The following is a 25396-nucleotide window of genomic DNA, read 5'->3' as shown; positions in this document are numbered from 1 at the left end:
GAAATTTCCTCCAGTTGAACTATTGAGGAAGGCTAAAGCCATTGTCTTTGATCCCTAGCTTAAAATCCACTCCCTGGCCACTGATACCAGAACATCTGCCTGTCCTCTGTTTGTTACTGAAACTGTAAGCTCCTATTTAATTCTTATACTGGACATCCTACCACAGACCACTCTGGCACCCAAATGCTTATTTTCACCCTCATGGTGTGATGAGCTCCACCCTTGCATCAGTTCGGCTGAAAGCCTCATTCATTCTGTTGCTACCTTCAGACCTCTCTGTTTCAGTGACCTTGTGGCTAATCTCACACCTTGGCCTCTCCATAAACTTGAGCTCAGATACAGTTCCTGCTACTTCTATCCTAATTCATATCAAGTTCTGTTATCCATCAGCTGTGCTTGTTGATCTGCATCGTACCTCAAATCTAACAGTCTGTCAATGTAAAGGTTTTCATCCTTGTTTTGAAATTTCTCCTTATCAAAGTCCTTAAATTGCCTGAGCCTTGTACATTCCCAGTTCAGACCAATTGCACATCTTCCTTTTACCTTTAGTGGCTATGCCTTCAATGCCTATCCCAAAACTCTGGAATTCCCTCACTAAACCTCTGTTTTTCTGCCTCTTTCTTCCTTAAAGACACTGCTGAAAGCTTTCTTTTTGATCAAGTTTAATCAACTATCCTAAGAGCCTTTCATGCTGATCAGTGTCAACTTCTGGTCATTAATTGCTCCTCTATGCGAAGTATCTTACTATTTTAGTGGTGCATATGTTGGGAGGTTGTTTTAAATGTGTATGTCATGGAGAGGTAGTGGGCTTATTTGCAGGGATGTATTGGAAAAAAATACTGGAATTCTTTGCTTTGTATTGGGATTCCTTCTTTATTTAATGGAGAAGGTAATTTAATCTCTGAAGGAAAAAAATACTTCCCTTCTGTATACTGATGCACGCTAGCTCCCTAGCAACAGAAGGTTTTGCAATAGTTGTCACCATCTGTACTTGGTGTGCATAGTTGGCTAATTGCTCATTGCATATATGCTTAGTAAAGTTACAACTTATGGAATAAAAGGTACAGTTGCAATATGGATAAAGGAACCCTTATATCTGAGCTGCCTGCTGGTCAGCGTTAGGCTCCATGGTCCACCAGATATATCTTAATGACTTGAACCTTGTCTGCAAGGCACAGTTTAAAAACTACAGCTTATGTGAAACTTGGAACCATTGCAAATCATAAGCTAGTATAGAATTTTGAAAGGACATAGGTTGGTGAAATGTATGCATAAGTAGTAGAAAAAAATGAAGGGGTACGAAGTGATTTATTTTGGTAGGCAGTACTCCAATGCAATACAAGATAACGGTAAAATTGTAGAGGGGGTATAGGAGCAGAGGACCCTGATGCATACATGCATAAAGCATTAAGGGTGGTAGAACAGGTTGAGTGAGTGGACTCTAAAGTATATGACGACTTGGGATTCCTCAGCACGGACCTATATTACAAAAGCAAAGAAGGTAATATTACAACTGTGAAAATCATTGGGTTAGCTCTGACTAGTGTGATACAAGCAGTACTGAGCATTACTGTTCAGGAATTATGTGAAGGGATTAGAGTACAGAAAAGATCGTGAGAATGGTTCCATGTTGGACATGTTGTTTTGTTGGAGAAGTTAGGATGGTTATTCTTTGAGAAAAGTGGAGATTTGGTACAGATATTCAAAATCATTAGCTGTTCAGACAAGATGGATGGGGAAATCCAGGAAAGATTGAGAATCTGATGCTCATTGGAGGGATAGTGGTGGGATGGTAATACTGATAGCCAGTTATCCAGAAACCCAGGCTAATCATCTGTTCAAATCCCACCTTGGTGGATTTTAAATTGAAATAAATCTGCAGTATAAAGCTTGTTTTGGTGATGGTAATGATGACAGCTATCATCGATTCTTGTAAAAATGCGTCTGGTTCACTAATGTGCTTTAGTGAAGTAAATTGGGCATTCTTATTTAGTCTGGACTATGTATGACTACAGACTCCCAGCAGTGTAATAAATTCTTAACTGCTCCGTGAAATGACCGAGCAACTCAGTCAGGTTAAAGGCGGTTAAGAGTGAGTAGAAATGCTGGCCTTAGCAGTAAAGCTATGTCCCATGAAGGAATATAGGATATTTCGGCATAAGTAACTTTAGTACTGTCCTATGCATGTGGAGGTATTGTAAATTGCTTATGGTATGCAATTATGTTTTTCATAACCACCGTCCACAGACACAGAGGATGTCTCCGAGATGGTGTCACAGCTTCAAGTCAAAGACAACAAGGTAAGGGTTTCCCAGACACTTGTGGCAGCTGTCACTCGAAATTGGATTTGAAGATATGGCAAACAAATTGTCAGAAAGAATAGCGCAAACAAAATTGTAAATCACCACATTTGTTCAATCAAATTAACTATATCAAGTGTTTGGCAGAGTATATTCCCATCTTGAGACTGTTGAAGTTGCGATCACCACAGAGAAACATTGCTGTTAAGTGTACACAGCTGCTCAGAGAATTTCTGTTGTGATTCCCTAGAGTTCGTCAAAATTATGAAGGGTTACAGTTTTTTCCTAATCAGAACACACATTTCAAGATAGTCACAAGAATTCGTTGGTAGTACAGAATTCAAATATTGAAAAACATACATTTCTGTCAAAGCTTTTCATATTTCACTCATTAAGAGAGTTCTCAAGAATTAGCAATGTAAAGGAAAAATGTCATTTCTATTGTATGAGAGAAGTGTGTTGATTATTTGTCCAGTGGGCATGGAGAATGCACCCATTGATGATGACTGATAGTTAACTGCTAAGTTTCATCAACCTGATGAGTTTAAAATTTTAACAGTCTACTGGTCTATCTATCAGCTCTTCCATCTCGTATGGTACAATGTTTTCCTTTTACTTTGGTATTTCTTATGAATTCTGGTGAACAGCTTCCTCAAAATGTTTCTTTTTTTTAATCAGCATTACTCTCAGGGAATAAAAACTGTTTTGGGGAAATAAATCTCTCTTGAGGAATGCCTGTTATATGAAATTTTATAGTGATTTAAACAGATCTGTTCAATCTACTTCGAAGTTGTTTGAAAAATAGGAATATTCAAGGTCATGGAGAGTAAACAGGAGAGCATCTTGTAGTGACATTTACTTGAGTGTTGGATGAGTGTGTTGTGTGCTGTCATAGCCATTTATTTAGAGGTGGTTTAGAATGATCCAGCCTTCCATTATTACGCTCATTACAAACTGAAAGTAGGGCATTGAACCTTGTCCGCGTCTCAGGTGGAGGATAAACCTGATTATGCTTGTTCTCCCAGCTTTCGTTGGATTATTGAGCGGGCTTTGTTTTGTATATCTGTTTGTATTTAGTAAAGTAACTTACTACGTGTTGCAGTGAGGACTTTGTCCTTTCACAGTCTGGGAGATCTGTATATCAACTGAAAAGGTTTAATAGTTGTAAATGGGATCTTCCAGCACCAGCCTGCCTAAGATGCTGAATGTAATCTAATCGTCCTTCTGACTGTGATCAAGCACATCTGCATAAATGTAGCTTGCTATCTTTCCTCTTTAGACCCTCAGGAGATTTCAGTGGATTGTCCTTTCAGCCCAGGTAACTGAGTACTATAAGGAGGACCTAAGGGAGGCAAGCAGTGATGCTGACAGAATGGAAACTTTGTTTAATTTTGTTCCTTGTTCTTGCACATATTTGACCGAGGAAGAGAATGTTCTAGATGTTAAGAACTGCTCTGTGGTCTTCAGGGGACCGCTATCAGTAGAGTGGAACCTTTAGGTTAAAAATGCAAAAGCCCAAGAAATGAAGCTATTAGTGCCTTGCAACTGTTGCGGACATGCTGTCTGCTTCTAACCTCCCCTTACCCCATATTCCTCCTGTCGTTAGAATTAAGCAGTACCAAGAGGGGCAATTTATTCAGTGTGGCTACCAACTCTTTGGGGAAAGATATTTAATTAATCTCATCACAGCCTTTCCCATAACTCCTTCTCCTTTTCCCTGTATTTTGTTTCCTCCATTTAATAGGTTGAGAGCATTACATTTTGCAAGTCTGCTTTCAAAATTGCTTCCACCACTCTCTCAGGCAGTACATTCCAGATGATCACTCTCAACAGCAAAAAACTCCCATAAGATTTTGTCAGTGATCTCTCGCACTGTGCTGGAATGTGTTCAGTTATTCTGTTAGTGGGTAAAAATCTCTATGAACCACGCAGCCCATAGTCTGTCGACATTGAATCTGTTTCTCCCAACTTGGAATGATTTGTGGCATTGTGGTTGGCTTCACAGTCTCTGAGCAAGCTGAGGAAGAAGCAGCACAAACCAAGTGGCTGGTTGTGTGTGGACACTTGTTGAAGACAGGACTGTCCCCTTAGTCTAATTAGTACACAAAGAGCAGTGACCTTTGTCTGCAGTTCCACTAATGTGTACTATAATGTACCACCTTCAAAAGTGTGAAATTAAAGTTGGAGAAAGTTTAGGAAATGAAGTATGTGGTTTTAGGAAGTGCTGAGGTGACATTGGAGAAAAGTCTGGTCGATAACCCAGTTCACCTACCAGGATTACTGAGCTCACACATTGTGATGGTAGTCCCTCTGGTGATCACTGTTTAAGCTGTGTCTTTGCATGTTAGGGCTCTAGATGTGACTAAACTCTGTTTCTCTCGCAGCCTCTCAGAGAATGTTTGGATGTTTTTCGCATCGATCCCTCTTTGGTCACTAAAAATGCCAATCTGGTGCGGTTTCCACCGGAATTCCAGCCAATTCCATGTAAGCCTCTGTTCTTTGACCTGGCTCTCAACCATGCAACATTCCCAGCCTTGGAGGACAAAGTGGAACAGAAAGGGCGAGGAGGCTTCACTGGCTACATCAAAGGTTTCTTTGGCTTCCGCGGCTGAAGTTTGGAAAGGCTGGAAGGGATTAAAACAATTTTGTATCGTGTAATGGTTCGAGTCCTGCTCTGAATGTTCAGTATTTCTGAATGGAGTTTAATACTTCAAATGTAACCAGAAACCGAGGGATGCACAGCAAACTGAACTGAACAATAGCACAGTCTCACAAGATCCTTATTTCTTCTTGGGTTTTGCAAACTGTTCAACTCTGTTGTTCTAACTGCAGCATGAAGTGTCCAGTCCTTCCCACAGATGTACCAGTGAAAGTCTCAATCTCTTCTCAGCAATTGAAGAAAGCAAATGACTAACATAGTGTCCTCAAACGATAAAATGAAGACTCCTCTTCTGATGTACTTTTCCATACAGGCAATCTGAAGCTAGATACTGTACCACTTCAACATCCCCTCCCCCCCCCCCCCCCCCCCAAAATAATGGGAGTCCTAGGAAACAGCAGGATCTCTGATACTTTCCTTCTTTATCTCCTCGCAAACAGGATTTGGAGTATACTGTAAATTGGTGTAACCTCCCCTTTTTTTAAAAAAAGTGTAGCTCTGAAGATGGTTAAGTTGCAAAGTACCCAGATGAAGTTCAGTTGGGAGGGCTGTGTAATAATAGTATTTCATGTTCTGTCCTGAGAAGGAGGAGCTCCTTATCATGGTATGTATACATAGCACCACATGGACTTTTCACTGCGTGCTTCATTATGTTGCATTTTTAATCATTAGGTTTGAGAATCTCTTGTTATTGATGTTGAGGATCTGGATCTTTCACAAGTGTCATGCTAGCTCAGTTTTTCATTTCGCCCTCTATCTAGTCTGCCGCCATCTCCCTTGTTTTGAGCTGGGGAAACGAGTGTCACTTTTGTCCACCTGCTACGTTTGAAGACTGGAGTTAGATGGACACTGCCCTGCCTCCAACCCAAACTCTCTTCCAGTTTGTGCAAAAGCCAGCCCGTCTGACATGTTCTCAAACAGGGCATGTGATAAAAGGAGATTGCTGGGGATTCCCAAAGCAATATTATGTACATCTGCTACATCCAGTGACATGACACAGCCACAAAGAACCTGCCAACCCCACAAGTGCCTGTCTCACTCCCTCTTACTGCTGCTGCATATAGACAGACATTTGCGGAAGTGAAGAGAATAGGACTGCTGCAATGCCAGCTCGCCAGTGCTTTAAACAGTGTGAGATTGCTGCTGCCTGTGGACAGGAACCAGCCTGATGCTGCAATCAGTTCAGTCTGCTGTCAGCTCCTCTTTCCTCATCAAATTAATTAATGTCACTGACTGAAAAGGTGAAGATCTTGGCGAATAGCTCAGACTAATGAGTTTGTTCAGTGTCTGTGTTAAAATGAGTGCAACCTGGAATCATTCCACAGGTAAAGATTTTTTAAAAAGTTTGAAATGTTGAGAAGAATCCCATATTGTTTCTGAATGAACTGGAATTAAAATCTTCCAAGATTTGAAATTGATGAACATTGAGCCTTTTCTGTTGTACTATGCCTGGTCTTTAATGAGCAGTTCTTATAAATGGATAAAAGTAGAAAATAGGAATTTTATTTTTTGTTTCAAAGATCCTGAAATAAAGACTAAACTACAATGAGCATTTGAATTGATTGAACTAACCCATCAGCTATTGCTCGTTAACAGCTTTACCCAAAACAAATAGATATATACCAGGCAGTTAGTGAGCTACATAAGGTTTCAGCTTTGACAACATTCATATTTCTGAGTGTGAATGTTGTAGACTCAAGCCTGACTTAAGACCGCAACATTTAGGTTGACAGCTTAGTGTAGGAATGACAGAATGCTGCAGGTGTTAACATGATTGTCCAATCTATCTGTCTTGGTGATTGAAGTAAACATCAAAGATCCAATTCCTGCACAATTCCTCCTTCAACCAATATTGTCCAAAATCAGATTGAGTGGTCATTCATCCCTGTGGCACTTTTGCATGTGAAATAGCAAACAATACAACAGCGCTTGGTGTGAGGTAACTAACACCACAGGATGTTTCTGCAAAGAAGGCATGAGATGCCAGAAGAATGCAAGTCGTTACCTGTACATGCCCACACTCTGCGTGTACAAGATTCATTGGCTTGTCTAACCAAGATAATAGTTCTGTCTGGATCAACCAGTGGATCTAGTTAAGTGCATTGCCACAATTTGGCACCTAGCAAGAATGTTGCCTGGCTTCCTGTAATTCAAACCCAAGTATTTCAACTAGTGAATGACTTAATTTCTTCCTTCCTTTTCAATTCCTCCAAATTTTATTAACAATTGCCTTTTATATAATACCTTTCACATGATCTTTCTTAAACATTTACGATCCTGAGTGTTCTTGACCATATGGGAACTGAGAGAATGATCCTCCTTATGAGGGAGCCTAGAACAAGAGGAGGCAGTTTAAAAATAATATTTAAGATGAAAGTGGGAAGTAATTTCTGTAAAGGTAAGTAGACTGTAGAATTATTTTCTCTGGGAGAGAGAATGCAGGGTTATGCAGAAATTGAGGGTGCTATCAGGTCAGCTATTATCAAATGACAGAGCTAGCTCAAGGGGGCTGTATGCTTATCATTTGAAATGTAGGCATTGTTTAATATCTCTTACGGTGACTCCAGACACATTGCAATATGGTTAACTCTTTAACTGAGCTTTGAAATGGCCTGGGAAGCCACACCAAAAAAAAAGCAACCAATGTGGTAGCCACTTTCCTTGCACAGGCAGCAATGTGACCCTGGCGATGCTCGGTGAGTAAAAGACTTGCATTTCTGAAGTGTCTCTAATGACCTACAGTTGTCTGTGTTTTACTGTTGATTAAGCACTTCTGAAGGGCAGTCACGTTTATAATACAAGAAGCAGCAGCCAATTTACAAACAGCAATGAGATTATGAGTGTATAGTCTGCTTTTGTAATATTGTTTGAAGAATCATTATTGGCCACTGAAGAACCCACTGCTTCTCTTGGGTATGGCGCTGTAGAATCTGTAATGTTTATTTGAGAAGTCAGGAATGACCTCAGTTTAATTCTGAGCCTTAAGCTTTCAATTAACCCAGTTATCTGGGCATTTGGGTTTTTGTATATTCTACTAGTCTGCAAAAATAAGGCAAAGCAGGTGTGGTCATGTGGTAAATTACTTCTCTATTTCTGGTCATAAGTTTGTGGATGTTACTGGACTTTCAGGTGGAGCCCAGACCACCATTCGGTTGGATTTGCATAAGATCAAACATAGATCATTAAGCACACGTGTTTTACATCTCTCATCTCATAGTCCCTGACGTTTTGAATGGGCCTGAGCTGGAGAGCTTTAGTTATGAAGAGGGATTGATTAGACTGGGGTTGTTTTCCTTAGAACAGAGGAGACTGAGGGAGCTACATAGAGTCATTCAACACGGAACCAGACCTTGGTCCAAAGTGCCCATGCTGACCACACTGATATAGTTTCATTGCCAACATTTGACCATATCTCTGTAAACCTCTCATGTTTATGTACCCATCCAGATGCCTTCTAAATGTTGTAATTGTACCTACCTCCACCATTTCCTCTGGCAGCTCCTTCCAAACATATGTTGTCATCTACATGAAAAAGTTACCCTGCAGGTCCCTTTTTAAATCTTGCCCCTCTAGTTCTGGACTCACCCTCCCTAGGAAAAAGACTTCAGCTATTCACCCTATCCATGCCCCTCGTGATTTAGGTCACGCCCCCCCCCCCCCCCCCCCCCGCCCTCCCCCAAGCCTCTGACACTCCAGGGAAATGATTGAAATGTATGATATTATGAGGGCCTAGATCGGAAGAAACATTTCCCCTTGTTGGAAGCACCAGTGAGCAGGGCATAAATTTAAGGTAAGAGGCAAAAGGTGTAGAGGAGATGTGAGGAAAGAAAATTTTCACCAGAGGATGGGGTAAATGTGGTACTTCCTGTAAGGGTGGAACAAGCAGGAACCCTCAACATTTCAGAAGCATTGAGATGTGCCCTTGATGCCAAGGCATACAGGACTACAGATCAAGTGCTGGAAAATGAGGTTAGAATAGTTAGATGGTTTATGAACTGATGGGCTGAAGGGTCTTTTTCTGTGCTGTAGATCTGGGTAATTTGTAACTCACCTTACCAGGAGCATGTCCATAACCAGGTGAAATATTCTGCACCTCCATGAACACTAGTAGTATTTGACAAGCAGAGGAGTAATATTTCTCTCATGTCCTGATAATATTTACTTCTCAACCAGTTAAAAGGGTAAAGTCACCATAGTCTTACTGGACCATACAGCTGCTCTCATTACAGAGAGACAGACTGACAACTGCTGGTCAGTTTAACCTAAGGGTCACCACACCTTAGGCAAGGGGAAGAGGTTGAAAAGTAGAATCATTGTAGTTTATGCAGGAATTGTACTCATGTTGCTTACACTCTGCAACACAAACAGCCATCTAGCCAACTGAACTAAACCGCTCCCCCACCCCCCCGCTATTCTGTACAAAATGGTTGTACTGTTTACCATTATACATGTTGTAATGTACTTTGAATGTTCAGTGGTATGAAAGACACCATGTAATGCAAGTTTTGTTTTATTTTGATAGAGCGAGTTACAGGTTTCTACTGTCCCAAATGTTTTGATTAATATGACCCCTTTAGCAGAGACTGCTTTGCGTTTCTGTCACACAAGTTGCAAATTATGATGACAAGTGAAATTGGAAGTTTTAAAAGCCTAAAAAGAAAATGGGGGTATAATTTGCAAGAGTTCCTTCAGCCTCCCTTTGCTGCTGTGCTTATTTGATGTTCAGTTTCTATAAGTCAGTGAAAGCAATGCAGAGTTTAAAATCCACAGCAATTCTGGTTCCATATTGTTTTGTTAGTTTCACCACTGTCTCTCCATAATATGGTGCAAGTTCACCTCCGCTCATCTGCTGAAACTCTCTACCATACCTTTGTTTCATCTGGATTGAACGATTCCAGTACAACCCTGACTAGTCTCACATTCCACCCTCAGTACACGTTCCACCCTCCGTACACTTGAGGCCATTCAAAACTACAAGTCCATGTTGTAAATAGGAGCAGTCCCATTCACCTGTCACTGCTTCTATTCTGTCCGCACCTCAAACCCTTGTGCTCACGGGTGTACATCGGCTTTCAGTCAAGCAACAAGTTGACGCTTATGTTCTCTGGCTGTATTTCAAATCTCTCCATGGTCTTTCCCTACCCCATCTTTGAAAGTTCCTCCAGCCCCACAACCCTCTGCGATACCTACACTCTTTTACTTCTGATGTCCTTGCCATTCCCAATTATATACCTATTGTACAATTGGTGGTTTCCCTTCACTTGTTTCAGTTTCTGCTTTTAGTCATCTAACACAATATCTCCTCGTGTCACTCAGTGTCATGCCTTGTTTTACCACAATGTTCCTGTGCAGTGTCTTGAGACATGTCAATATGTTCAGTAGTTGATATGAGTTAGTAATGGGAATTAGGTTAATAGTATGCTTTGTGATGCTCCTGATGGAGGTGGTGTGTGAATTTAATTTCTCATCCTTGTGCAATAGATATCTTACCAGAAAATGTTGGTATGGTTCCTGCTGTCAGTTTGAAATGGCTATTTTCCTTCAGCTAAAAGCTCCAAAACTAGTGAACTAATTTGTTTCTGTACTCTGCTGCCAGTTTCATTCGTGTTCCTGTTTTCAACCTAGCCTGGTTCCATGTTGCTGGTTGGGACAAGATGGAGTCAGCAGTCCATTCCAATACCGGCATTTGCTGTGTTCCTTAAGTTTTCACCCTGTCTGGGTAATCTTGAACATGGATGTGCTCACAATAAACTACTTTTAATTCATCTGTGGGATGTAGGCATGGCTGGCTAGCCCAGCATTTATTGCCTGTTCCTAGTTGTCCTTGAGAAGGTGGTGTTGAGCTGCCTTCTTGGACTGCTACAGTCTCCCTGCTGTGGGTTGACTCAAAATGCCATTGCAGAGAGAGTTCTGAGATTTTGACCCAGTGACAGTAGAGGAACAGCAATATATTTCTGAGTCAGGATGGTGAGTAGTCGGGGAACTTGAAGGTGCTGGTGTTCCCATGTATCTGCTGGATGTGGTCATGGGTTTGGAAGGTGCTGTCTGAGGATCTTTGGTGAATTTGACTGCCTCTTGTATATTGTATCCTTTGAGACCTTTCTGACTTGATTCTTGCACTTTATTTTCACTGCATTGTGAATGTGGGCACTATGGCAAACCTACAACTAGCCACCTTTAGTCAGTCTGGAACGGTGATAATGGGCTTTTCTCTCCAACAACTGCAGCTCTCAGGCTCCCAAAATGAGGGTATATAGTGGAGCCTAGAACACTGATCCTAGCAACAATGAAGGAGTGGTATTGGTATGGAGAAAGCAGGATGGTGTTACAATGTTATTTGTTCATGGGATGTGGGTGACACATTTATCGCCTCATCCCTACAAGCATGTAAGGCTGCTTCAGAATTAAGTCAACCATATTGCTACGGGTGCAGAATCACATTGTCAGCCAGACCAGGTAAGGATGGCAGATTTCGTTTGTGACAGGATGTGCAGTGGAGAGGGATGTACTGCCTTCTATTTTTGTCAAGATTTTCTATAAAGGTTATATTTATTACTCCCTTTACGGCATAGTGTCTGGGTTAATTGAGACACCACATTCAACAACACTGACTAAAACATAGAACAAAAGCAGTCAATTGACAAGCAGCATATTGTTCCCCAGAACCCTGGAACCATATAAATAAGCCTTGTTTTCATCATTGATAATTAAACAAAGTGTTCCATATTGTGCATTTAAAAACCAGTTTTGAATTTAAAATGTTGTCAGTTTTGTTTTATATATGTTGCCTTCCCACTGTTAGCCAATTTTACAAGTGCTGTCTTCTACCCAAGGACATTACAGCTGGATATATGACACATTTGATCACCTCCATCGAGGAGTTGTTGATCTGTCTGACTGTTATAAAGTCTTCTTTACCTTTTGGAGTCCAGATCACAGTAGTGTTTTATTTATTTGTGCTTGGAGACTTTCAGAAAAAGCTGAAGGTTGTAAATATGGCGTTCTGAGTTGGATGATCAGATTGAACCGTTCTTGATTCCTCCCAAGTGTGTCTTTGCAGGGCATAATGAAGTAAGCACACAGTCAGCACACGTGCTTTACTGCTTTCCAGGAAACATCCATCTGATTCTGTAGGACACGAGACATTTATTTTTGTTTTGTCGCAAAATGGACTATGTAGGGGAGATGGTGGCACAGTGATACTGAACTTGGGATGTTAATCTAGAGGCCAAGGCTGTCACTTTGAGACATGCGGTCAAATTCCAAAACAGAAGCTGACGGAATTTAACTTAACAAATTTGGAATATAAAGCTAGTGTTAATAATGACCATCACGACAGCCATCAATGATTGTTATTGAAAATTGGTCTGTCTCTCTAATTTCCTTCAACAAGGGAATTTCTCTACCCAATTGACACAGTGGCTCAGTGGCTAGCACTGTTACCTCAGTAGCAGGGACCCAGGTTCGATTCCACCCTGGGGCGACTGTCTGTGTAGAGTTTGCACCTCCGCGCCGTGTCTGTGTGGGTTTCCTCAGGGTTTCCTCCAGTTTCCTACTATGGTCCAAAGATGTGCACGTTAGGTGAATTGGCCATGAAAAATGTAGAGTTACAGCAATAGGGTAGGGGCCTTGGTCAGCATGGACTCGATGGGCCAAATGGCCTCTTTCCACACTGTAGAGATTCTGTGATACTGTCTGAGGTGTGTGACTGTAGACCGACAACAAAGTAGTTGATTCTTAACTGGCCAAACAAGCCACTTGAGCAATTAGGGATAGGCCAACAAATCTGGCCTTGCCAGTGACTCCTGTATGTAAACAACTATGACTAAAGTGAGCTAGAGAATTCGGAGCAGGCAATGGTGCAGTGAATTTATTCTATCTGCACTGGTGAGTGAGAATTTATCTCATTCCTTTTAAAATGGCTCTTTTTTCTTCTTAGAGACATCTTTTGGGCCTCTTCAAATGTACTTTTTAATAAAATATCACAAAACATTCCACAAACCATAGCCATATCACTCCAATTGCTACATTTCCAATCTGCCCACTGACCCACCTTGCCAGCCATCCTAGAAATGCTTCCCATTAAAGAGCCATTATCATCAGTAAAATAATGGAAGGTATCATCCACAGAGCTATCACGCAGCGCCTGCTCAGCAATAACCTGCTCAGTTTAGGTTCCACCAGGGTCACTTAGCTCCTGACCTCATTACAGCCTTGGTTCAAGCATGGATAAAAGAGCTGAATTCCAGAGGTGAAGTGAGAGGGACAGCCCTTGACATCAAGACTGCATTTCACCAAGACTGGCATTAAGACAATTTTGCAAGACTGAAATGCGTGGGAAATGGAAAACAACTCTACTAGTTGGGAGTCATAGCTGACACATAGGAAGATGGCCGAGATTGTTGGTCAGTTGCCTCAGCTGCAGGGAACCTCTGTAGGAGTGCCTCAGGGCAATTCCTAGGCCCAACCACCTTCAGCTGCTTCATTAATGACCTTCCCTCCATAAGGCCAGGATTGAGGATGTTTGCTGAGGATTACATAATGTTGAAAGTCATAGAGATGTACTGCATGGAAACAGACCCTTCAGTCCAACCCAATCTAGTCCCACCTGCCAGCACCCGGCCCATATCCCTCCAAACCCTTCCTATTCATATACCCATCCAAATGCCTCTTCAATGTTGCAATTGGACCAGCCTCCACCACATCCGCTGGCAGCTCATTCAATACACACACCACCCTCTGCGTGAAAAAGTTGCCTCTTAAGTCTCTTTTATGTCTTTCCCCTCTCACCCTACATCTATGCCCACTAGTTCTGGACTCCCCCACCCCCGGGTAAAGACTTTGTCTATTTATCCTACCCATTCCCCTCATGATTTTGTAAACCTCTATATGGTCACCCCTCAGCCTCTGAGGCTGCAGGGAAAATAGCCCCAGCCTGTTCAGCCTCTCCCTCTAGTTCAAACCCTCCAACCCTGGCAACATCTTTGTTTCTGAACATTTTCAAATTTCACAACATTTTTCCGATAGGAAGGAGACCAGAGTTGCACGCAATATTCCAACGTCCTGTACACCTGCAACATGTCCTCCCAACTCCTGTACTCTACCTGTGACTCCACGTTTCAAGGTCAGCACCATTCATGAGTCCTCAGTTACTGAAGCAATCATGATCAAATGCAACAAGATTTGGACAATGTCCTGGCTTGAGCTGACATGTGTCAAATAGCATTCGCACCATATAAATGCCAGGTAATGACCATCTTCAGTAAAAGGTAATCTAACCATCACTTTTTGACATTTAATTGGGTTAGCATAATGAATTCCACCCCCACCCCCACCCCCAACTATCAATATCCTGGGGGTTATCATTTACCAGAAACTGAACTGGACTCCCCACATAAACACAATGGGTACAACAGCAGGCCAGAAGCTAGGAACCCTGTGGCAAGTAACTCACTTCTTGACTCCCCAAAGCCTGTCCACCATCTCCAAGACACAAGTTAGAAGTGTGATGGAATACTCCCCACTTGCTTGGATGGGTGCAGCTCCAACAACGCTCTAGATACTTGACGCCATCCAGGACAAAGCAGCCCACTTGATTGGCACAAGCATCCCATCCCTCCACATTCGACACTCAGTAGCAGCAGTGTGTACTGTCTACAAGATGCACTGCAAAACTTCACCAAAGATCTTCAGACAGCTTATTTCAAACTCATAACCACTTCCGTCTAAAAGGACAAGGGCAGCAGGTACATGGGGACAGTACCATCTTAAAGTTCCCCACCAAGCCACTTACCATCCAGACTTGGAAATATATCACCATTCCTTCACTGTCGCTGGGTCAAAACCCTGGAGTTCCCTCCCTAAGGGCATTCTGAGTGTACCGACACCACCCGGACTGCAGCCGTTCAAAAGGGCAGCTCACCACCACCACCTCCAGAACAATTAGGGATGGGGCAATGAATGCTGGTCCAGCCAGTGATGTCCAGATCCCATGAATGAATTTAAAACTGATTCTACAATGATCTGGGTCCATTCTGTATTTGTTGGTGTTCAGTGTTCTCTCTGATTTTCTTGCTGTCTGCGCAGACTTCCAAGGCCCATTGGCTTCCGGAACCTTCCGGACACCAATCACGATGGGCGGAACAGCAGAGTGACCACAAAATGATGAATTCCTGTTGGGTTGGGGGAAGGGGTTGGGAGCGAGACTACCAAAGAAATGGATGAATGCTTGGGGTAGGTCAGTGGGGTGTGCAGGGTGTTGAGTGGGTTGGAGGTGCGAGTGTGGTCTGTTGCGGGGGTTTGGGGTCTGATCTGGCTGATAAATGAAATGGAACTGATGGGTCCTCAGGATGGGTTGGTAGGTGATAGGGTCTGGAAGGTAGGCGGTTTTGGGTTGATTCAGGGATGTTCCAGGTTGACAGCTTTGTGTCTGGGGTGTGAATAGGGTAGGGGTTGGTGTTCATGTCCGTAGCAGTGTCAGGGTTCAGGGAGTTCAGTGGTGAGTTAAGTGGTTACTATAAAGCTTATCAGAGTTAGAACCATTGAAGGGGCTTTTTAAGAGGGTTCCAGACCAGTGATGGTCCCTTGATGTACAGCCCTATCCCGGGCTGCAGAAACCACTCTGTGTGGTCGTTTTAAACCCTGGACCAGTTTGTAGATGAGACCAGAATTTGTGGTGTGAACTAGGACAATGACTGGAGGGATTGCGGGAGGAACACTTTCACCGGAGATTAGTAAGATTAGACACCACAGCAATGTCTTTAAAGCAAACTAAGAAATAGACAGGAGAGAAAGGAATAGAGGACATGCTAATGGAGTTCAATACAATGTAGTGCATGAACCACTTGACCAAAGATGTCCTTTGACCTCTGTTATACCATTAAACTCTGGATTTATCAAAATCAATTTTGCTTCTGTTGAGTAAAATACTGGATGAAAGGTAAAGTGAATCCAGTAATCTGCTGCAGTAACTTGTTACCATTGGTATTCTGGGCCAGTTTACACCAATGAGATTCGGTAAAAAACTTGAAGAATGAAAGTTTCACACTACTTTACGAAGACCGCTGAGTGAAAATCCTGACCATGGTCCTCAATGAGTTGACCTTCTAACAGCAAGGTAAGAATCATTTGTTCTGTTGAATAAGACCCTCTGTCGGTTGGATGTAAAAAAAATTCACACCAGAAATAAAAGAATAGCACCAGGGTGTGTATGTGTGTTGGGGGGGGGGGGGGGGGGGTGTTGTTGGGAGGGGGGGGTTCATGCTCATTTTGATCACATCTCAAAACTAACTTCACTCAAAACTGGTCTCTGGTCAATTAGATTAGATTACTTTAGATTTGATTACTTACAGTGTGGAAACAGGCCCTACAGCCCAACAAGTCCACACCGACCCGCCGAAGCGCAACCCACCCATACCCCTACATTTACCCCTTACCTAACACTACGGGCAATTTAGCATGGCCAATTCACCTGACCCGCACATCTTTGTGACTGTGGGAGGAAACCAGAGCACCCAGAGGAAACCCATGCAGACACGGGGAGAATGTGCAAACTCCACACAGTCAGTCACCTGAGGTGGGAATTGAACCCGGGTCTCAGGCGCTGTGAGGCAGCAGTGCTAACCACTGTGCCACCGTGCCACCCACAATATTTCATAAGAGGGATCTTGCTGAATAGATCTGCGATATTTCCTACATCATATTTTTAACAAATTTTACTGTGGGTGCCAAGCATCTTAGGCTGTGTTGAGATTGTGAAACTTGTTAAATGAATAGAATTTCTTTCTCACCTATCCCTAGGAATAGTCTGGTCCTTGTGTTTGTTTTACAACTTACTCCTGTTGTAGCTGGTTCATTTTGAGGATATAATGGTTCATGTAGTGTCTGTGAATATTTATTGGAGTTCTTTGTGAAGTTGCATAACTTTAGGGATGGGCGCTGTGGCTTTCTTCCCATTATGGTTCGTGATATCAAATGTTATCTGAGCTGTTCTTGAACCACACCTACTTTGGTTTGTTAAACTGAGGAATGCAGAGAGGAATGTTGCAAACTTCTTGTTACTGAAACCTGAAGGGTTCAATATGTGTATTGTTAACCTCTGTCTCTATACACCTCCATGTGTGAGAGCTCTCAATGTGCAGCTCTGTCTTGTCTGAACTGGAAGATTGGGGTTCAAGACAAGTTTCAGAGAATCCAGCACAAAATCCAGGCTGATGTTTCTGAGGGAGAATTGCAGTGCTCAAGGGGCGCAGGAGGCCTCTTAGATGGACATCAAAGGTCCCAGTGCATTGTTTGCAACACTCGAGGGGTTCTCCCTGAGTTACCATGTAAAAGGTGTCCTGGTCATTGTTTCTTTGGGAGTTTGCTGTGTGCAGTTTGATGGTCATATTTCCTACACTGCAGCAATGAAACCGTCATACGTTCTGGAACATCTGAGGTTGTGACAAGTGCTTTATGAATGCAAGTCTGGGAGTCTATCTTTCAATGTGTTCAACTGTGACAGATTACTCACCTTCAAGTGCACTCTGTGTCCACGCAGTGAAGTTTCTAACCTGTCACTGGGTGACAGATTAATAGAAGCTACAAATGCAGTATAAATATCAAATGAACAACTTTACAACCGGTGAGTTTTCACAGCCACTGCAGAGAGATTCCCAGATGTATCTTCTTCCCTGCTTCCCTGTAGCTGCTGTCCTGATTGATGCTAGAAACCTAGACTGAGATCACTGGGAAAAAACAAACATATGTCTGGAAAGAGATTGTGTTCATGGGGGAGATGTGTTGCTGGAAAAGCGCAGCAGGTCAGGCAGCATCTAAGGAGCAGGAGAATCTTCAAGCAGGAATTCCTGAAGAAGGGCTCATGCCCGAAACATCGATTCTCCTGCTCCTTGGATGCTGCCTGACCTGCGCTTTTCCAACAACACATTTTCAGCTCTGATCTCCAGCATCTGCAGTCCTCACTTTCTCCTTCATGTAGGAGAAGCTGAAACATTAGCCCTTTGTTCTCTTTGAGGACGTGCCCAGTATTTCCCAGCTCTTGCTGTGCCTTCTCAACTACAAATTTCTTTTCGAGTGAACACTCATTTCCAAGGTGCGTATGTGAACATTTGTAATAGGAGCAGAAGAGGAGAATTCAGTCCCTCAAGCTGCTCTGTTCTTCAATAAGATTGTGGCTGGTCTGTTTGTTAAATTCCCACCTTCCCACCCTCCCCTGATGATAACCTTTGATCCCCTGTCTAACAAGAATCTCTCCATCTTCACCTTCAAATACTTAATGATCTGTCTCCACCATCTTTTGAGGCAGTGAATTCTAAAGTTGTACAATTTCTTCTCAGCTCTGCATCTAATTTCAAAACAGGCCCCCAATTCTTGGCAGGAACCACAAGAGGAAATATCCTTTCCATCTTGTCAAGACCATTCAATACATTCTTCACTAATCATTCCTCACTCATGGAAACTCCAGTGGAAATGAACTCAGTCTGTCCACCTTTCCTCATGAGACAACCAGCTCATTTCCGTATCAATATCACAAATCCCCTCTGAACTGCCTCCAGTACATTCACTGTTAGAAATAATGAGAACAAAACTGCGTGATGTGATCTTGCCAATGCCCTCTTTAAAGAAAGTACATTGACCTCACCATTATGTTCAACTCCTCTCATAGTAAAGATAGCATTCCATTGGCCTGCCTGACTACTTGCTGCAGCTGCATACTAACCATAATGACTCATACACTGGGACACTTAGATCTCTCTGCACTTTGGAATTCTGTAGATGATCTCATCTGTTTCATTTCTAAGTTTTCATTCTTAATGCCAAAGAGAGCAACTTCACATTTTCCCACATTATGCACAACCTGGCAGATTGATCGTCCCTTGGCCTCACCTTTCTGTCACAACCTCCTTATGCCCTCTTCTTAAAGTACTTTACTACTTACCTTTAGCCACTCGTGCCTCTACTGCCTTCATCTAAGATAATTGATATAAACTGTGACAATGTTAAGGCACCAGACAGACTTCACCTGACAATCTCACACACAGACATTTACACACCCTGTGTTTTCATCCAGGCAGCCAGCTGCCTGTCATCCATCCATGCTGATATGTTATCTCCTCCACCATAAATGAGGGGTTCAGAGGAGATTTATTAGGATGTTGTCTGGCAAGGAGGGAAGGTCTAACGAAGAATGGTTGAGGGACTTGAGACTGGTTTCGTTAGAGAGAAGGTTCAGCGGTGATTTAATTGAGACGTGAGATAATCAGAGGGTTAGATCGGGTGAGAGCCTTTTTCCTTGGATGGTGATGGATAGCACGAGGGGACATAGCTTTACATTGAGGGGTGATAGATATAGGACAGATGTCAGAGGTACTTTCTTTACTCAGAGTAGTAGGGTCATGAAATGCAGTGCCTGCAACAGTAGTAGACTCGCCAACTTTACAGGCATTTAAATGGTCATTGGATGAGAATGCAATAGTGTGCGTTAGATTGCTTTCACAGAGCGGCACGACATTGAGGGCTGATGGTCCTGTACTGTGCTGTAATGTTCTATGTTCTATATGTAGGAATATAAAGATAAGGTGTGAGTCAGACCAACCATGATCCCCCTGAATAAGGAGCAGACTTGAAAAGCCAAGTGGCCTATTCGTTTCCCTGTTTGTGTGTTTGTACAAAATAAGATCACTTCTTAATCTTCTAAACTCCAATGAATGCAGACCCAAACCATCCTTCCTCATAAGGTAAATTCCAATATGAGTTGAGTGAACCTTCTCTGAACTACTTTCAACACATTTATATTCTTTCTTGAGTAATGTGACCCAAGCCACAAACAGGACTCTGGATGTGGTTCACCAACCCCCTGTGTAACTATAATAAACATCCTTTCTTCTATACTCCATTTCCCCTTGCAATAGACAACATTCCATTTGCCTTCCTAATGACTTGCTGTATATACCGACTATCTGTGATTCATATACCACACCACCCATATCCCTCTGTATCTCTGGGTTTTGCAATCTCTCTCCATTTTAAGAATATGTTGCTTTTCTCTCCTTCCTGCCAAAGTGAACAACTTCACACTTTTGTACAATACACTATACTGTATCTATCCAATTCTTGTCAACTTCCTTAATTTATCTCTATTCTTTTCCAGACTTCTTACATCATTTTAGTCTGTGACAAACTTCATCATAGTCATTTATAAAAAGTTGTGAATATTTGAGGACCCAGCCCTGGTCCATGCATAATGCTGATTGTTGTATCTTTGAATGTAAAAGTGACCCATCTGTTTCTGCTGTCTATTTGACTAACCAATCCACTTTCCATGCCAACATGTTATCCTAGCACCATGACCTCTTATTTTGTACTATAACCTGTGTTATAGGATCTTGCCAAATACTTCATGGAAATCTAAGTGCAGCGTATTCGCAGGTTCCCCTATATTCACATTGCTTGTTACTTCCTCAAAGAGCTTCAATATTTAGACAAAATGCATCTGTCACCGAAATGGTCAAGTTAATATGCCCAGCAGCCTATCCAATACCACCACCTTATCATTGTTAAGCCCTTCAAGTGTTTGAATTAATTTCTCTTTCACCATGATAACACAACACTATCTTCCTTCATGAAGATCTATGGAAAATATACATTTAAACACCCAACTAAGCTCCCTGCGTAAATTCCCATTTTGTACCCAATTTAGCTCCATCCCTCAAACCTTTTAATATTATATATCTATAGGTGACTTTTAGATTCACTTTCATCTTAGCTTCCAGTCTTTTGGAGCTATACAGCAGGGAAACAGACCCTTTGGTTCAACCAGTCCACGGTGATCATAATCCCAAACTAAACTTGTCCCACTGGCCTGCACTTGGCCATTTCCCTCCAAATATTTCTTATTAATCTACTTATCCAAATATCTTTTAAACATTTTAATTGTACCTACATCCTTTTGAAGTTTATTCCACATGTGGAGATGGAGCTTAATCCAGATAAATGTGAAGTGATGCATTTTGGAAGGTTAAGTACAGATGGAAATTATACACTGAATGGCAGAACCCTCAGGAGTATTGATATGCAGAGGGATCTGGGTGTGCAGATCCACTGAAGGTGGTAGCGCAGGTAGGTAAGGTAGTAAAAAAGGCCTATGACATGCTTGCCTTCATTGGAAGGATAGGCAAGTTATGCTGCAGCTTTATAGAACTTTAGTTAGGCTCCACACTTGAAATATTGCGTACAGTTCTGGTCACCACACTACCAGAGGATGTGGAGGCTTTGGAAAGGGTACAGAAAAGGTTTACCAGGAAGTTGCCTGGTCTGGGGGATTTTAGCAATGAAGAAAGGTTGGATAGACTGGGTTTGTTTTCACTGGAATGCAGCAGGTTGAGGGGTGACCTGATAGAAGATTGTGAATGGCGTGGATAGAGTGGAAGGCTTTTTCCCAGGATGGAGGAGTCGATTACTATGGGGCACAGGTTCAATGTGTGTGTGTGTGTGGGGGGGGGGGGGGGGGGGGAGAGGGAGTTTAAAAGAAATGTGTGAGACGCATTTTTCGCACAAAAGGTGTGAGTGCCTGCAACACGCTGCCAGAGGAGGGGATGGAAGCTGACACAATAGCAGCATTCAATAAACTCCTGGACACTTACACGAATATGATGGGAATAAAGGGATATGGATCCTGTAAGTGAAGGGCTAAACATTTCGGAGCAGGTTTGGAGGGCTGAAGAGGCTATTCCTGTACTGTATGAATTGTTCTTTGTTCTTTGAATTACTTTGTGTAAAAAAAAAGTTGCCCCTTGTACCCTATTTAAATCTTTCTCCTCTCACCCCAAATATGTGCCCCTGGACTTGAAATCACCCATCTAGGGAAAACATGATGTTGGACTGGGGTGGACAAAGTCAGAAGTCACACAACACCAGGTTATAGTCCCAACAGGTTTATTTGTAATAACAAGCTTTCAGAGCACTGCTCCTCCATCACCCAGGGAAAAGACACCTGTCATTCACCTTATCTATATCTCTCATGACTTTATAAACCTCTCAACTTCCTCCACTCCGGTCTAAGGAGTTCCAGCCTATCCAGCCTCTTCTTACAACCCAAACCCTCAATTTACCAAATCCTGCTAAATCTCTGCTGAACCCTCTCTAACTTTATTAATATCCTTTCTATAACAGGGCGAGCAGAACTGGACACAGTACACCAGTACATCAACATGGAGCATAGAACATAGAACATTACAGCGCAGTACAGACTCTTCGACCCTTGACATTTCGCAGAACATCTTGAACAACTTCAATATAACGTCCCAACTCTCAAACTCTCACACTTTTTCGCTCGTTTGCTCTCTCAGTTGCCCGCTGAACCTTCCTCTTCTAGAACTATTGAGAATCCTGAATCAGGTTTCATCTAAAAAATCTTAAACCAAAATGACTTCCAGCCAAAAGAATCAAAAATATTGAAATGTGATGGCAAATTGTCTTGGTATTGTTTCAGGAAAGTGTCAGGAAGAAAATGAGCATTTCTGAGTAAGAGATTAACAGATGTTTTGGAATGGGGATGTCCATGATTGAATAATCACACAGAGCTTGGACAGGGAAAATTTAGTCAGCTAAATAAATGTTGCTTGGTTGCTGTCATCCAGGGAACTGTAGATTCATTTTTATCTATGTTGATCTCATTTATAGAGTTGGAGAGAATTGATAGGGGAGACATTATATTGACAGGTAAGCTGAAAATCATAGAAAACAGATTTAGTTTGAAAGATTGGCAAAAGAATCAGAGGGCAAATCGAAATATTCTTACACAGAGAGTCTGGAATGTGTTGCCTGAAAGACTGGTTAAAGCAGCATCAATATAACTTTGAAAAAGAACTGGTTATTTTTCATAGAATCCTTACAGTGTGGAAGCAGGCCATTTGGCCCATTGAATTCATACTGACCTTCCAAAGAGCATCCCACCCAGACCCACTCCCCTACCCTGTCCCTGTAACCCTGCATTCCCCATGGCCAATCCATTTAGGCTATACATCCCTGGACTGTGGGAGGAAACCAGAGCACCCGGAGGAAACACACACAGACAGGGGGAGAATGAGCAAACTCCACAGATGGTCGCCCAAGACTGGAATTGAACCCAGGTTTGTGGTGCTGTGAGGCAGCAGTGGTAGCCACTAAGCCACTGTGCTGCCCCCATTATGGTAATGTTAAAAATGGACAATCATTTTCAAATTCCACCATCTGATTTTAACATTGGGAACCTTTGAAGAACTGAAATGGGTTTAAAAAGAGACTGACTTATGATGGCAATAGTGGTCACCTGACCACATTAAGCCAAACCCATCAAACCATCAATAAATAAATAAGACCCCATTTGAACTGAAATTAACATCATCAAAATGACTGAATCTAATCATTTGGATCTTACGTAGTTTGATATGTACTTTTCTGGAAGTTTCATATGTTGGGGTGAAAGTCGCTCGAGATTATCTAACTTGGGAAAAGCAGTGAAAACACATGGGAATACATAAAGGATTTGCATTTCAGAGAACAGCTTCAGGGACTGAGCTGAGGGAGGAAAAAATGTATCTATAACAGTGGAACCAGGACACTACTGTCTCACTCTCAATCTCACACTCAGACTCTGTCCAAACAAAACAGTGCCCATTAATAAAATCGCTTGGACAAATCACTTACCAGAGTCAGAGATGTACAGCATGGAAACAGACCCTTCGGTCCAACCCGTCCATGTCGACCAGATATCCCAACCCAATCTAGTCCCACCTGCCAGCACGCGGCCCATATCCCTCCAAACCCTTCCTATTCATATACCCATCCAAATGCCTCTTAATTGTTGCAATTGTACCAGCCTCCACCACTTCTTCTGGCAGTTCATTCCATACACAATCCACCCTCTGTGAAAAAGTTGCCCCTAAGGTCTCTTTTATATCTTTCCCTCTCACCCTAAACCTATCCCCTCTAGTTCTGGACTCTTTGACCCCAGGGAAAAGACTTTGTCTATTTTATCCTATCCATGCCCCTCATAATTTTGTAAACCTCTATAAGGTTGCCCCTCAGCCTCCGAAGCTCCAGGGAAAACAGCCCCAGCCTGTTCAGCCTCTCTCTGTAGCTCAGATCCTCCAACCCTGGCAACATCCTTGTAAATCTTTTCTAAACCCTTTCAAGTCTCACAACATCTTTCCGATAGGAAGGAGACCAGAATTGCACGCAATATTCCAACAGTGGCCTAACCAAGGTCCTGTACAGCCACAACATGACCTCCCAACTCCTGTACTCAATACTCTGACCAATAAAGGAAAGCATACCAAACACTACCTTCACTATCCTATCTACCTGCGAATCCAATTTCAAGGAGCTATGAACCTGCACTCCAAGGTCTCTTTGTTCAGCAACACTCCCTTGGACCTTACCATTAAGATTTGCTTTCCCAAAATGCAGCACCTCGCATTAAACTCCATCTGCCACTTCTCAGCCCATTGGTACATCTGGTCCAGATCCTGTTGTAATCTGAGGTAACCCTCTTTGCTGTGCACTACACCTCCAATTTTGGTGTCATCTGCAAACTTAGTAACTGTACCTCTTACGCTTGCATCCAAATCATTTATAGAACATAGAACAGTACAGCACAGAACAGGCCCTTCAGCCCATGATGTTGTGCTGACCACTGATCCTCATGTATGCACTCTCAAATTTCTGTGACCATATGCTTGTCCAGGAGTCTCTTAAAAGTCCGCAGTGACCCTGCCTCCACAACTGCTGCTGGCAACGCATTCCAAGCTCTCTCAACTCTCTGTGTAAAGAACCTGCCTCTGACATCCCCTCTATACTTTCCTCCAACCAGCTTAAAACTATGACCTCTCGTGTTAGTCATTTCTGCCCTGGGAAATAGAGTCGATAGCCAGAGACTATCTATGCCTCTCGTTATCTTGTACCTCAATTAGGTCTTCTCTTTTCCTCCTTTTCTCCAATGAAAAAAGTCCAAGCTCAGTCAACCTCTCTCCATAAGATAACCCCTCCAGTCCAGGCAGCATCCTGGTAAACCTCCTGTGAACCCTCTCCAAAGCATCCACATCTTTCTTATAATAGGGCAACCAGAACTGGACGCAATATTCCAAATGCGGTCTAACCAAAGTTTTAGAGCTGCAACAAGATCTCATGACTCTGAAACTCAATACCCCTGTTAATGAAAGCCAAAACACCATATGCTTTCTTAACAACCCTGTCCACTTGGATGGGCATTTTAAGGGATCTATGTACCTGCACCCCAAGATCCCTCTGTTCCTCTAGACAGCCAAGAATCCTATACTTAATCCTGTACTCAGCTTTCAAATTCGACCTTCCAAAACGCATCACCTCGCATTTATCCAGGTTGAATTCCATCTGCCACCTCTCAGCCCATATCTGCATCCTGTCAATGTCCCACTGCAGC

The 25396-nt window shown here is 42.5% G+C and overlaps 1 protein-coding gene across 1 annotated transcript in view; it reads left to right on the top strand.

The window, feature by feature from the left end:
* The window catches only part of srp68 (signal recognition particle 68), a 59370-nt gene extending 52997 nt beyond the window's left edge, over window positions 1–6373 (top strand). Inside the window, exons 15-16 of the mRNA XM_060844364.1 lie at window positions 2248–2300; window positions 4685–6373. Of these exons, the coding sequence (XP_060700347.1) occupies window positions 2248–2300; window positions 4685–4912 (281 nt within the window). The 3' untranslated portion in view covers window positions 4913–6373. The remainder of the gene's footprint in view (window positions 1–2247; window positions 2301–4684) is intronic.
* The last annotated feature ends 19023 nt before the right edge of the window (window positions 6374–25396 follow it).

This window comes from Hemiscyllium ocellatum, chromosome 25, assembly GCF_020745735.1.
Source record: "Hemiscyllium ocellatum isolate sHemOce1 chromosome 25, sHemOce1.pat.X.cur, whole genome shotgun sequence".
Classification (NCBI taxonomy): domain Eukaryota; kingdom Metazoa; phylum Chordata; class Chondrichthyes; order Orectolobiformes; family Hemiscylliidae; genus Hemiscyllium; species Hemiscyllium ocellatum.
The sequence above is the reverse complement of the archived record's forward strand: the minus strand, read 5'-3'. Positions and strand labels throughout refer to the sequence as shown.